Source organism: Electrophorus electricus, chromosome 6 (assembly GCF_013358815.1).
Source record: "Electrophorus electricus isolate fEleEle1 chromosome 6, fEleEle1.pri, whole genome shotgun sequence".
NCBI classification, from domain to species: Eukaryota; Metazoa; Chordata; class Actinopteri; order Gymnotiformes; family Gymnotidae; genus Electrophorus; species Electrophorus electricus.
In genome coordinates, this window is record NC_049540.1 from 5,842,620 (window position 1) to 5,856,704 (window position 14,085).

The following is a 14,085-nucleotide window of genomic DNA, read 5'->3' on the forward strand; positions in this document are numbered from 1 at the left end:
AGCCAGACGACTAAATCCAAGTGGAGTGCTATAAAGAACGAAGCCAACGAGTACAATACATTTAATAAACTTACAAGAAGCACCGAAAGAAGGAAAAACGCCAAACAGCCTTTACCATCCATCTTTTACTGAACAGGATATGTGTGCATCAGGTTTTATGAGCTTAGTCTTGGTGTATTGATTAATTAATAAAAGGAAAGTTACTGTTTGGTCATGAAAAATTTTGTTTTCCATTTTCTTTTCAGTCTCTGCCAACATTGTGAGTCTTCAGTGGCCTGTCAATGCGATAAACAAAATCTGCAGGCAGAAAATATCCAAGGTATTCCACTGTGCTTGGGGTGGTGTCTATGTAGTAGTGGCCTCCCTCACCATGATGACTGAACACATGGGTGTGCTCCACTCTCAGATCCAAGCCCTAGCCACAAGCAAATGGTCAACAAATCACTAAAAAGCATTAAAATAACAGGAGGTCATATTTAAATGCAAACGTGATTTTCCCCATCAAAGCAGCACAGGGGATGATGGAAGGCAAATGCCTCATACAAATCTTGATAAATACTTGGGCAATATTCAGACTGAGCAGTCAAAACCATATCATCAGGCAATACTCACTGGATCTTTGGACACCATGACAGACTGGCAAATAAGTGGAGCACTGACTTCAAAATGCTTCAGCCAGTTGTTCACATCATCGTTGGTATTCAGGGGACATGAAGAGAACTCTCGTGGCTAAAGTTAAAACATCAAAACATGGAACAATGGGGTATGGAGCCAAGTTTTTCCAGGTGCAGTGTAATCTTTGGCTAAAATGCCAAAAACTTGAACAGAAATATTCCATTAAAATGTTGTAGATATAAGGATATGATTAATATGGGTCAGAGAGGCTAGTCAATAGGTCTGTTCTTAGATAAATATATCTCCTCCAGGTCTACATTATTATAGTTACACTCAAAACACTCAGAGCTGTGTTATGTGTTAATATAAGATTTATTTCAAACATTTTAGGCATTTTTACCATAATGTGAATCTTGGCCTTCCCTTTCTGTATAATAAAAGTCCCTCCAAGAGCCAGGCTTTTATCACTGTAGTGCTCCTCCATAGTCTTCCTCATACAGCTCACAAGACTCTCTTCTCCCGTCCTCCTGCTGGCCTTGACCTCAATGACCTGTGACCATGATGTTGCATCATTTACTAATTCAGGGCTGGGTTTCCCCAAAAGCATTAAACAAAGATATTCGTTAAATGGTATACTAATATTATGCTGAACACTCATCATCATGGTGCTTTTGAGAAACAGGGTCCTAGTCTGTTACTTGGTCAGTTATTCAGTCATTCCACAATCAAAGGTTGGTTTTGCTCACAAAAGACACACTCCATGTATGGCCAGCTGGATAATTAAACCTTGTACAAGTTCAAGTGAATGGACACATTTACTGGTCAGCTAGCCTGTGTACAGGGAACAACAATTGCGTCTTACCTTAGAGCAGCCTATAAACTACATCCCATTTTCCTTGTCAATCCCCATATATGACTTATTATATTTTTCCAGGAATGAATTTGGGAAATATGAAGTTTCTGTGAATTCATGTGATTTCAGCTTGCATAAGATCGTGTAAAATATTAATAGGCCACCATTCCAGATCTCAGAAACAAACAAATGGATGGTCTCACTGCATCATCCCCAGCTGCAGTCATCATTTCAGATCACCTCTCCAAATACTGCACATTGCTCTACCGCTGGACAATGTGCATCCCACCCGCACCATTCAGGATAGCCAATGGGATTCAAATGATAGCACAAAAATCACCACTTTTTCACAGTGGAGGAAATTACACAGTAAAACACACCAAAGCAAAGCTAAATTTGAGCATTTCGATTTTTATGTTCATTTTTGGGTGGGTAATTTTTTTTATTTGTTTAAGTTTTTTTGTTTATGTGTCTTTCAGAGACCACAGGGAACTGTGTTAAATGGTGAAAACAAAGAAAAACGTGTCTCGATCAACACTGAACACCTGTCTCTGGCATCTGCTCACCTTCCCAGGTTTACCCTCACACGCATAGAGGTTTGCCAGGAGGCCAAAGTCACAGTCGTGGAACCGGTCACTGTATTTCTCCTGCAGACATGTCCCATCCACTGGATTGATGGAGGAAAAGTAGCTGGAATTGATGGCGGGTTTCCCCTCACACTCGGTCATCACTAAAGGCATCATCTTTGGGGAGGAAAAAAAAAGAAAAAAAAAAAGAATTACTCATAAGGGTGTGGATCACAACAGGTAACAAACAACGTGACGTCTATAACTGCATAAAGCATGGCTTTACATGACACAGCTATTCACCTCTGCGTTCATTCCAACTGTTTTTGACGAAACAGCACCTGCACCAAGTATGAATGCCCCTGGTAACTCCAATTCCTTGGACACAGCATTCATGTTGTACACCTTGGCATCAAATATATGTAATTATCATTTTGATCACAGGCTACTATGACATATTCATATTCAAACTTTGTTAGGGTAACTGACCTTGTCCAGTTGGACCAAGGGGACCAAATTTGGCACGCCGCCAACATCAGTAATCCGAGGTTTACCACAAAGGCCTTTTTAAAAGGTAAGAGATGGAATGGCGACATTGATAAGTAAATGCCTTACTAGTAAAAGGTATGTAAATGCGGTGCTGAAACTCAGGCCGCCCTGGCTTGTAGGTACGTACCTTTGGCAGGAAACTTGAATGGTTCTTGCGTGAGGTCTGGGCAGTCAGTCACACAGACCTTTGCCACTTCAAAATTGTTTTTCAGTCCTTTTTCCAGTACTATAGCAAATCACTAATGGTTACTTTGGTGCTACTGACAATAAATCATAGCCTTATCTCAAGATCTTATATTAACTTCAATTTTAAACGTATAGCTAGCACAGATAAATTAGTGGGAACATCTAACTGTCATGCTGAACTTTAACCCCAACATCCAAATTTAGCTCATATGCTACAAAAGCATAACCTTTTTCCGGACCAGTATAAGTGCACACGAAACCTTACCCTGACACAATTCTTCGAGACTCGGAACATGTAACTGGACCTTTTCAGTCTTGCTGATTCCTGCCATCCTGCAATCAGACAGCTAAAACGGAAGAGAGATCACATGCTTTAAGCTGCCTGGGCACTGACCGATATGCGGACGCCACGATATGGGTCAAGTTCAACAAGCGTAACGTTTTCTCGAGAAAACAACGTTTTGAAATGTGTTGCGAATTTCTGCGCTGCGCAAACGCGTTCAGGAATAAATAAATACACACACACACACACACACACATATACAAACTAAAAGTGAAGCTGCACAAAAAATAGACAGTATGGAACATAATCACACCGCGACTGGGGTGATAAACATTTGTTTACTTCATAAACCACCCTTTAAACCATATAAAACATTTTTACTTGAGGAAGACTGGTTAGTTGGAGCCGAGTGTCGTCATTAACGCTTGAAGGTCTCTGATTGGTCATATAAGCGATATTCGAATCACTTCCTGAGGTTGCCCCGCCTACGGGTTCATAGGTTACGACTCTGTACACAACAATGTTGAACACACGTGTGAGACGTGATTTAGGGATAACTATTTTAAACAACCTATTCGGGGGCCAAATAAATCGTTAAATTGCTCTACCAGTAGAGTAACCGAGCAAAGAGTGATCTTGTGCAGGAATGACTAGGAGATATTCCGTGTAAGAATATTACCTGGGACAACATGTCTTTTAGCACAGCGTACGGTAAGTCCCGGGCTGTGAGAAACGTGGTAGAGACTCTAACGCAGAGCCAACTTCTGCAGATCGACCCTCAGAGAGACGTTGTCTTTGAAACGCCACCGCCCGAGGTTATCAGCAGCATCTCACGTTATTTTGAAGCGGCCGTGAGGAGGGCATCGCCCGCTGAATCTTCACTCTCAGACAGGTAAGGAAACTTATGACTAGACCTCTGGGACTGGATCAAGACTGAGTGATGGATTAGTTTTCGATTTTATCTGCTTAATTACGATATGCGGCCACACGTACTCCTATATCAGCACTGTACACAAACCGTGTCTACAGTCTAACGTTAGCCAGCTAGCTTAGCAGTTCTGGATAAAGATTTGTTCATTGGACTGTGAGTGAATTTCTCACTCACTTTATAAATGTACTGCAAGACAGGCTTTTCGTACGCAGGGCTATCCCTTCATGAACAATTTTTAACCAAACCTTGTGTGTGTGTTTTATTTTCTTGATACCCCTTTCTGTTGCACTCCATCTTCTCCACCACACTCCACAGTGACAGCTTGTTTTTGACTCAGTCTGTGACTCCGGTGGACAGGACAATCAAAAGAACCCAGTCATCAGCAAGACCAGCACTGCTGCCCTTAAGTGTGGAGTCTGAGGATGAGTGTGAACGAGATCACAGCCAGGGTAATGCACCACACCAAGAGGAGGGCCAGGATACATTACTGAGGGGAGTCTCGGATACTGAAAACAGCGATGACGATCTGGTCAGCAAAGCCCGGACAATTTTGGCTTTGCATATGAAGAGAGCTGGACGGAGTGGTGCCAGATTCCGGCGGCGTGCATCTAGCCGCCCAAAGAGGACAGTGTTTCCTTTTCTGCAGAAGTCCCCTTCAGGATGCTTATCTCTCCAAAAGAATCATATTTTAGTGGTGAGGATGTCTGAGTAGGTCTTTTGTGTGGGAGACACAGTAGGTGTTTCACACGTTTGACAGCAGATGCTCATTCGCCTACCTTGTACATACACTGACTGGTGCTTTGATAAACATACAGTTACATACTGTAGCCTCTCTCTTGGCTTGCCCTGTTTGTCAGCCAGCTTCTACTCAGTTCCTCGCTGTCTGCTTTTAGCCATGTGTCAGTCACTGTTTGGTTGAGAGTGGTCTGCCATCCAAAAACGATGGCAGACATCTAGAGGGCTGAACACAATGATGGCAGATACAACTAGAGGGCTGGTGGATGAGCTGAACAAATTGTGCATGGCAGCTGATGAAATTTAGACTCTAAGTATACACTTACAAGGTGTTTCTAGTAAACTAATGAGCTATAGACTAACTGTACACCTACACGGTGTTTCTAGTAAACTAATGAGCTATAGACTAACTGTACACCTACACGGTGTTTCTAGTAAACTAATGAGCTATAGACTAACTGTACACCTACACGGTGTTTCTAGTAAACTAATGAGCTATAGACTAACCGTACACCTACACGGTGTTTCTAGTAAACTAATGAGCTATAGACTAACTGTACACCTACACGGTGTTTCTAGTAAACTAATGAGCTATAGACTAACTGTACACCTACAAGGTGTTTCTAATAAACTAATGAGCTATAGACTAACTTCACCTACAAGGTGTTTATACATAACTTAGAAATATGTGTAGGAATCTCTCATGAGTAATAGTGAGGGTGATGTTTTATCTTAAAATCATAATGTTTAAAGGTGCAGTAAGTAGTTTTACTTGATTTTTTTCCTTAATGTGGTAAGCTTGCTGTTGATCTCTGTCATATTCAACATATATGGTTAACAGATTGTTATTATTGGTAATAAATATTTAAAAACAATTTTCTTAAAGCAAAAATGCCTGCAGATTGACCATGTAAATAGCACAAAATGTCATAAATAACAGTGCTGTTGTTGCAAAATTGTTCTTTTTTTGTATGTGTGAAGAAGCTAGAACGTAATTTGGATAAACTGTAGTTGTGATAATGGCTACACTGAATACCAATTGTGAACCATTGATTTTTCAAACCAGTCTGATTAAGAAATACATTTTTCCATATGCATTTTCCATAGTTAGAAACAAATTTCACTCCCAGAAAATAGAAAAAGTTCTGAACAACTTCTCTTGTATCTTTATTGAAAAATATCAAAAAATATTTTATCAAAAAGTAATTTAAAATGCTTCTTATACTTTCATTAATAATCTGAGTTGCCTTATTTCCCTCCTAACAGAATTCAGAGATTGGTGGGTTCTTTAAATGTGTAAAGAAACTCAACAAAGGACGTGAAGGAAGTAGACGAGAGCTAAGTCCATCTATATTCCCATCTGAGTGAGCTCATCTACAAATTACAAACACGCAATTGTAGATTTCTTTAGATTTCTGTGAAGATGCTGTACTTGGAAAAAATAGTTTCTTCCTAGTTTGAAAGACAGATGGTATATTCCATGATGTTCATAAAACCTCTCCATGTCTTAAACTGACTTAAAATGGCAGTTCCAGTCAAAGCAATGATGTATATATTCATCATTAATGTTTCTTTCTAAAGGAGTTGTTTGCATCCATGTATATCCAAATTGTTTTTGGATTAATTTCAGGCTAGGGGAAGACAGAATGGAGCAAGATACTGAAGATGTGCAGGATGACATCAGAAAAGTGGTGTGTATTGCAACTTTGCAACACAGAACAGCATAACTTTTATTATACACAACTGTATTGACATTTTATCTCAGATTCTTGTTGCACTTTGATTTATACTTTTTAATATATGTTGTGATTGTACCAGTGCAGTAGTGTTCATCTCCAAACCTTTGATTTGTAAGACAGCTACCACAGATGTGTGAGAGTACAGACTGCACTCTCTTCCGGGTATAGCTTTGCTTTAAAAAGTACTGGGGACAAGAATGTTTACAGGGTGTTGCATTCAATGCAGCTACCTATCAAATTTGTCATGTTCTCAGGCACGTGCGTTTACTGAAATTGAGGCTGGGAGTAAAGAAATTCTCGAAAGGTTTTATGGCCGTGTTTTTTAAACCTGTTCCACTGAACAATACAATAAGTTTCAGCACTGTGGTTAAATATAGTTGTAGTACAACAATTAATTAATTATTATTAAAATTATTATATTGTCATTGTGTGACAAAATCAGAAAATGTTTGTGCTTATAGTCACTAGGAACATGTTTCATTTTATTAACTACAAAAGCAATATTAATAGTTACATAAATCTTAATAGTTATATGTATAACATGTTATACAATAGCAATATTAATAGTTCCGTGTATGAAAATATTTTGTAGAACATGTTAGCGTTTTGAAAACGTTCTGGGGATTTATCCTTGTGTAAATTACCTCCATGCTTGGAGGCATTGGTATTGCGCACACCACTAAGACTTTCTTGGTCTTCTCAGAACCCATCAGATTTTAGCAGGAATTTTTTAAACAGTTGCCCAGTGTTTCTACATTCAGTCAGAATGCTGCCTCTGAGGTGGAAACTGAACATGTGTCTATATGAATGTTGTTTTTTTCATCAGTAGGTCTGATTTTTGTTTCAGGACGCAGAATGTTTTGTTTCAAACGCCCACAGAAGAAACCGGGAAAAATGGCTTCCCAAGGAGAGGTGGAAAAATAAGATGGCCTCCAAAAAGTACGACAGAGAAAGCTACAGAGACTGTGAAGAGAGGACTGGTAAGAAGAAGAGAAAAAAAGATACTAAAAAGAAACAAGAAGAAACAGTGTCCAAAAGTGGGGAAAACCAGAGCCAGGTTTGCATTGGATCTGCAGCCAGGACTTCACGCTCTCCCACTGGATCTCCGAACATTAGATCTTTCCTGATGGCACAAGAGGAGGACAGTCAGAGACAGCCAGAGGTTTTAGTAACATATTCACAGTCGCAGTCCATGGACTGGCGTTGTGGCGGAGATCATCCCAGACGGCAAGTTGCTCAAGGGGGTAAGAACTTCGAGACAGCAGGAGCAGAGAGTGAAACAGTGGTGGAGGAAACACAGAGGCCAGACTCAATAGAGGAGGCTGCAAAAAGTCATGCCTCTAAAACTCTGGAGGATCGATCGAGGAGTGGGGCCAGGGGAGAAGATGGCTTGTCAGTTACAGGACTCCATGAGAAGGTTGAGACGGTCAGGGGTACCAGTGAAGAAACTTGCCCTGAACCACAGGAAACTGAAGAGTTGGGTCTTGAGAGGGAAGGTTGGATGTGGTCACAGGATCTTTTTGCGGAACAAGAGAATCAAGCCGATGAAACGGCGGTGTCCAGTCCTTTAAAAGAGGTTATAGTTGGAGAAAGTAAAGAAGACCTAGAAAGTTGTGTAGTGCAAAATAGTGACATTATCTTATTAGGAAAGAAGAAAAACAAAGACAAGCCTTCAGATATCTCTTTAGATGTCGTGGATAGGCCACTAGTTGACAATGCTGCTGAATTGCTGAGGTCTTCTCAGAGACATGTGCCAAAATTGAGTAAAATAACCTCACCAAGAACTGAAGAAATCAAACAAACAAGGAAAGAAACACATAAAAAGACAAAAATGCATGGTAGTGTAGAACTTGCATGTCCAGAAGAGAATGTGCAGTTTCGCCATCGACCACTGTCTGATGTCCATCCAGCTTTGGTTGACAGCCCTTCAGGATCCAATCTTGACTCCGATTTCTGTCTAGATGTTGTTGCTGACATACAAAAACATAACATAGAGAAAGTAGACACTCCGGTGTTTAATTATGGTGGGTTGATGTTCCTGAAAAAGAGAAAAAGAAAAAAGACAGAAACATATGAAGTTTCTTTGAGCTCTGCACCTCTGCAGCCTGATGCGGATCAGAACAAGAGCTTCACGTCTCAGGCTCATGACTCTGGACTAGAAACGGTGCAGAAAAAGAGGAAAAGCCTGGTGGGCAGAGATAACGAAGGTGAGATGACTGCCAATAACACACTATTGGTGGTAGCAGCAGGCACCTCGCCAAAAAACACATTTTCTGTGGACTCTCTTCAGTCACTGGACATAGTTCAAGACTCTGAAGCACATGCAGCTAAAGGCTCTGAACTAAAAGCAAAGAAAAAGAAGACAAAGGACAGGAATGCTCAGTCTCTACCTCAGGAAAGTGAAGGGACATGTAAAGAGGAGGGCTTTCAGACCCCCCATCAAGCTCCTGAACGCTTAGGGTCTGTAGCTGATGGGCGTAAAAAGCTGAAAGTAACTGATCTTTCTAGTCCTAGCAGAAGTGATGAGGCCAGTTCAGAGTTCTGCAGCGCAAGGGTACACAAGATCAGTGAGAATGTTTTCAAATTTGGCGATTTTGAACCACAAAGAAAAAAAGCAAAGAAGAGCAATTCAAGATCTGAGATGTCTGGTGTGGTAACTATGCAATGTGATAGAGAGTTTGAGACAGGTCATGACACTGGAGCCAAAACTGCAGAAAAAAAGATACAAGGGTCACTCTTACAGGCCAGTGGTAGCAAAAGGCAAAATGGAGAGATCAATGAGATAAAACTACAATCTAAGAAGCCTCCAGAATCTTTGAACAGCAGTGAAGTAACAGCCTTTACAGAACACTCAGCAAACTGTGTTTCTCAAAAGGCAGATGACTTAACTTTAGTTACACCAAGAAGAAAGAAGAAGAAGAAGAAAGAGAAGGAGGTTGTAGAAAATGTAGAGGGATCCAAGGATTTTGAGATTCCAGAGGAAATTCTGGACTCTGAGCAGCAAGCAATTAAAGTCATTCCAGATACAAAAGTGAAGAAGAAAAAGAAAAAGCCCAGAACATGTCAAGACGCTGGAGTGACTCATGAAGAGGAGGCCATGGACTCCCCATGTACAGCATCTGACAGAGTGGATCCTCCAAGCTCTGGAATGGAAACAAATCTCAGTCAGCAGGTCAACAGTTCAGAGATTCATGAGGAGGGTTATGGGCCAGATTATGTTGGTGGTTCAACACCTTTAAAGAAGAAGAAGAAAAGGAAAACAATGGAAAATGGGTTCTTTCTAGGTTCTGATGGCATGGGTACTATAGAGGGCGACCAAACCGATTTGTGCCTGACCAGCGGTGAACAAAAATCAGTGGAGAAACACAAGGCCATGACACGTAGTGGACCAAGACGACGTGAAGAACATATTGCAGCATGTTTGGAAGCAGGTGCCGAGCCTGAATCCACGCATGCTGAAAACTACAGTAAGGGGAAAAAGAAAACTATGTCCCTGTGGAAAGATGCTGAAGGTAGCCAGTCAGCATCACAGACTGAGGAACGTCATGAGCCCAAGAGTAACGAGAAGAAGAAGAAGAAGAAGAAGAGACAGTCTGAAGCTGACAGGAACGTGGAGTGTGGTTTTTGTGGCGACGATGCCGAGCATGTTGGGTGCCTGCAGAATCTCCAGAGTTCAGAAACCAAGTCGCAGAAGAAGAGAAAGAAAAAGAACAGATGGGACGACGTTGATTCAGGTCAGGACTCCTGTTCAGGTCTGGCCAAAGAGCTAAAAATATTAGAAAACCACAGAGAGGTTTCAGTCACACAGCCTGAAAAAGTGCAGCAGAAAGACGGCAGTGTTGCGTCTACCAGCAGGGAATTGTTGCAGAATGTTGAAAAGAACAGGAAGAAGAAGAAACAGGAGCAGGTGGCAGAGGAAAATGTGGAGACTGGTCAGCCAGAAAGAACTAAGCACATTGAGATTTCTGAGGAAATTCTGGACTCTGAGCAGCAAGCAATTAAAGTCATTCCAGATACAAAAGTGAAGAAGAAAAAGAAAAAGCCCAGAACATGTCAAGACGCTGGAGTGACTCATGAAGAGGAGGCCATGGACTCCCCATGTACAGCATCTGACAGAGTGGATCCTCCAAGCTCTGGAATGGAAACAAATCTCAGTCAGCAGGTCAACAGTTCAGAGATTCATGAGGAGGGTTATGGGCCAGATTATGTTGGTGGTTCACCACCTTTAAAGAAGAAGAAGAAAAGGAAAACAATGGAAAATGGGTTCTCTCTAGGTTCTGATGGCATGGGTACTATAGAGGGCGACCAAACCGATTTGTGCCTGACCAGCGGTGAACAAAAATCAGTGGAGAAAGACAAGGCCATGACACGTAGTGGACCAAGACGACGTGAAGAACATATTGCAGCATGTTTGGAAGCAGGTGCCGAGCCTGAATCCACGCATGCTGAAAACTACAGTAAGGGGAAAAAGAAAACTATGTCCCTGTGGAAAGATGCTGAAGGTAGCCAGTCAGCATCACAGACTGAGGAACGTCATGAGCCCAAGAGTAACGAGAAGAAGAAGAAGAAGAAGAAGAAGAAGAAGAGGAGACAGTCTGAAGCTGACAGGAACGTGGAGTGTGGTTTTTGTGGCGACGATGCCGAGCATGTTGGGTGCCTGCAGAATCTCCAGAGTTCAGAAACCAAGTCGCAGAAGAAGAGAAAGAAAAAGAACAGATGGGACGACGCTGATTCAGGTCAGGACTCCTGTTCAGGTCTGGCCAAAGAGCTAAAAATATTAGAAAACCACAGAGAGGTTTCAGTCACACAGCCTGAAAAAGTGCAGCAGAAAGACGGCAGTGTTGCGTCTACCAGCAGGGAATTGTTGCAGAATGTTGAAAAGAACAGGAAGAAGAAGAAACAGGAGCAGGTGGCAGAGGAAAATGTGGAGACTGGTCAGCCAGAAAGAACTAAGCACATTGAGATTTCTGAGGAAATTCTGGACTCTGAGCAGCAAGCAATTAAAGTCATTCCAGATACAAAAGTGAAGAAGAAAAAGAAAAAGCCCAGAACATGTCAAGACGCTGGAGTGACTCATGAAGAGGAGGCCATGGACTCCCCATGTACAGCATCTGACAGAGTGGATCCTCCAAGCTCTGGAATGGAAACAAATCTCAGTCAGCAGGTCAACAGTTCAGAGATTCATGAGGAGGGTTATGGGCCAGATTATGTTGGTGGTTCACCACCTTTAAAGAAGAAGAAGAAAAGGAAAACAATGGAAAATGGGTTCTCTCTAGGTTCTGATGGCATGGGTACTATAGAGGGCGACCAAACCGATTTGTGCCTGACCAGCGGTGAACAAAAATCAGTGGAGAAAGACAAGGCCATGACACGTAGTGGACCAAGACGACGTGAAGAACATATTGCAGCATGTTTGGAAGCAGGTGCCGAGCCTGAATCCACGCATGCTGAAAACTACAGTAAGGGGAAAAAGAAAACTATGTCCCTGTGGAAAGATGCTGAAGGTAGCCAGTCAGCATCACAGACTGAGGAACGTCATGAGCCCAAGAGTAACGAGAAGAAGAAGAAGAAGAAGAAGAAGAAGAAGAGGAGACAGTCTGAAGCTGACAGGAACGTGGAGTGTGGTTTTTGTGGCGACGATGCCGAGCATGTTGGGTGCCGGCAGAATCTCCAGAGTTCAGAAACCAAGTCGCAGAAGAAGAGAAAGAAAAAGAACAGATGGGACGACGCTGATTCAGGTCAGGACTCCTGTTCAGGTCTGGCCAAAGAGCTAAAAATATTAGAAAACCACAGAGAGGTTTCAGTCACACAGCCTGAAAAAGTGCAGCAGAAAGACGGCAGTGTTGCGTCTTTGTTGAGAAGATGAAGGAAATGTAGAAAAACAGGCATGTAACAGACATGTTTTATGTACTGAGCATTAGTCATTGTCTGCTGCCTAAAATGAGTGAGACACCCCAAAAAGGAGCAAACGTATAATGAACTGAACAGTTATGTTGTCATTGTAAATTTGTAAAAATGTTTTGCTTCATAATGTTTATGGTGCGTTTTTTAATCCTTATCTAGAGAGCAGAGCCTCCCAACCTATTGATACACAAAATGAGTTTTTTGTAATAAAAAGGCCCTTTAGACATTTGGGTCAAAAATCATGTTATCACTGGGGCTGAATATCAAATTTGCTGTTGTTTACCCTTGCAAAACAACCCTGATGCTGTATTTTATAGATGCGCTGTGATGATGCAATATCTATACACACATTGCTTAAGAGATTTTTATTTGAAGAGTCAATAAGTCAAAATACTCTCTACTTTCCAAGCATAAACCCTGTTATATTTGTGATAGGTGCATTTAACCTATAGCTCCCCCAAGGAGACTGTGTTACAGGCAATGGCAAGCTGTCCTCCAATGATTATAGCAAAGGACAGATGCTCTTATCGAGAGTGGCTTTCAGTATAACAGTATAACAGTATGTGTTTTCCCTGGGAATCAATCCCATGACCTTGGTCGTGGTAACACTTTGCACGACATGGTGAGATGTACATGTTTGCTAGCCACACCAATATTGTTCTCAGATATCAGTGGACTGATTATATTCGAGTCCTGTATCCTGTGTACATTGTCAGCCTTCATAACCCTGTTTTTAGCTGGATCTTTTAATATATAAATGCACTTGTAAATACTGTTTATACACATGTCTGTGTAAATGTATGCATTTTTACATAGAGCATGTGGGTCTGGGCAGACACTACCAGTCTCATCTAGTACACCACCATCAACATGTTAATTTCTGATGACTTGGAACTCATTGTAAAAGAACTGGTAGCCTACAAGCCAAAGCACCTAAAAAAAGAGGTCAAACAGCTTTCAACAAGTATGGAAAAATTGTGTTGCTTTTATAAAATATAGAATATTTTTATAAAATAAAGCTGTTCTATAACAACTTTTGTTTATAAGTGGTTATATAAAATCAAACTCACTTATTTCCGAGCCGTTCTTCACAGAAGGCGTCTAGTAATCCAATTTGAATGTAAATGTAGTGCATTCAGAATCCTTTTTAACCTTTCAAAATGGAATGAGGGATTTTCAGGTTTTAATTTGTTTGTTGGTGAGAGCATGCATGGTGCACTGAGACGGGAGGGAGGGTCTTATGGTCCAGGCATGAGAAGTGCACCTGCAGCAATTCAGAGGCTTTTTAGCTTTATTACGTTTAAATCATATTAAGAGGTAGCAATGCCAGATTGTTCAAATATATTACAGAAAGACATTTATAGTGGGTATAATAAAAGAAGCGCTTCTCTCAGTCCTTTGATGGCCCTTTATCAAGACATGATTTTTCTTGGCATGCCCTCCTATTGAAAATGAAATGAAACGCTATCGTTTATTTGTTTCCCATGTTGTGCCCGTCTAATGTTACATTTGCCTAATTAAGTTTACCATTCAAATTAATTATACAGATTGCCCACATGGTGCTACAGAGAGAACAGCCTTTGGTCCTGCACAGCAAAACAGTAAAAACAAGACAAAATTATTCAGACAATCGTGGTGCATTTGTAGGTCATATGCTCTTAGAACAATGCTGGAAAAATTCAGAGCTCTATTTAAAAGATATCGAGGACAATTTATTATGCATT

At 41.2% G+C, this 14,085-nt stretch overlaps 2 protein-coding genes across 2 annotated transcripts; one reads left to right on the forward strand and one right to left on the reverse strand.

The window, feature by feature from the left end:
- Positions 1-110: 110 nt before the first annotated feature.
- Positions 111-3,482, reverse strand: c6h11orf54 (chromosome 6 C11orf54 homolog). The gene is made up of 9 exons (XM_027004097.2): positions 3,434-3,482; positions 3,035-3,116; positions 2,711-2,809; positions 2,524-2,597; positions 2,338-2,439; positions 2,035-2,211; positions 1,016-1,165; positions 613-729; positions 111-415 (listed from the first exon to the last, which is right to left on the reverse strand). The coding sequence occupies exons 2-9, from the start codon at positions 3,099-3,101 to the stop codon at positions 242-244; spliced, it is 960 nt and encodes a 319-aa protein (XP_026859898.2). The 5' UTR covers positions 3,102-3,116; positions 3,434-3,482; the 3' UTR covers positions 111-241.
- Positions 3,483-3,573: 91 nt separating this feature from the next.
- pho (phoenix) lies at positions 3,574-12,585 on the forward strand. The gene is made up of 5 exons (XM_027004306.2): positions 3,574-3,944; positions 4,299-4,677; positions 5,985-6,082; positions 6,349-6,409; positions 7,305-12,585. Exons 1-5 carry the CDS (start codon positions 3,742-3,744, stop codon positions 12,321-12,323), a joined length of 5,760 nt encoding a protein of 1,919 aa, XP_026860107.2. The 5' UTR covers positions 3,574-3,741; the 3' UTR covers positions 12,324-12,585.
- The last annotated feature ends 1,500 nt before the right edge of the window (positions 12,586-14,085 follow it).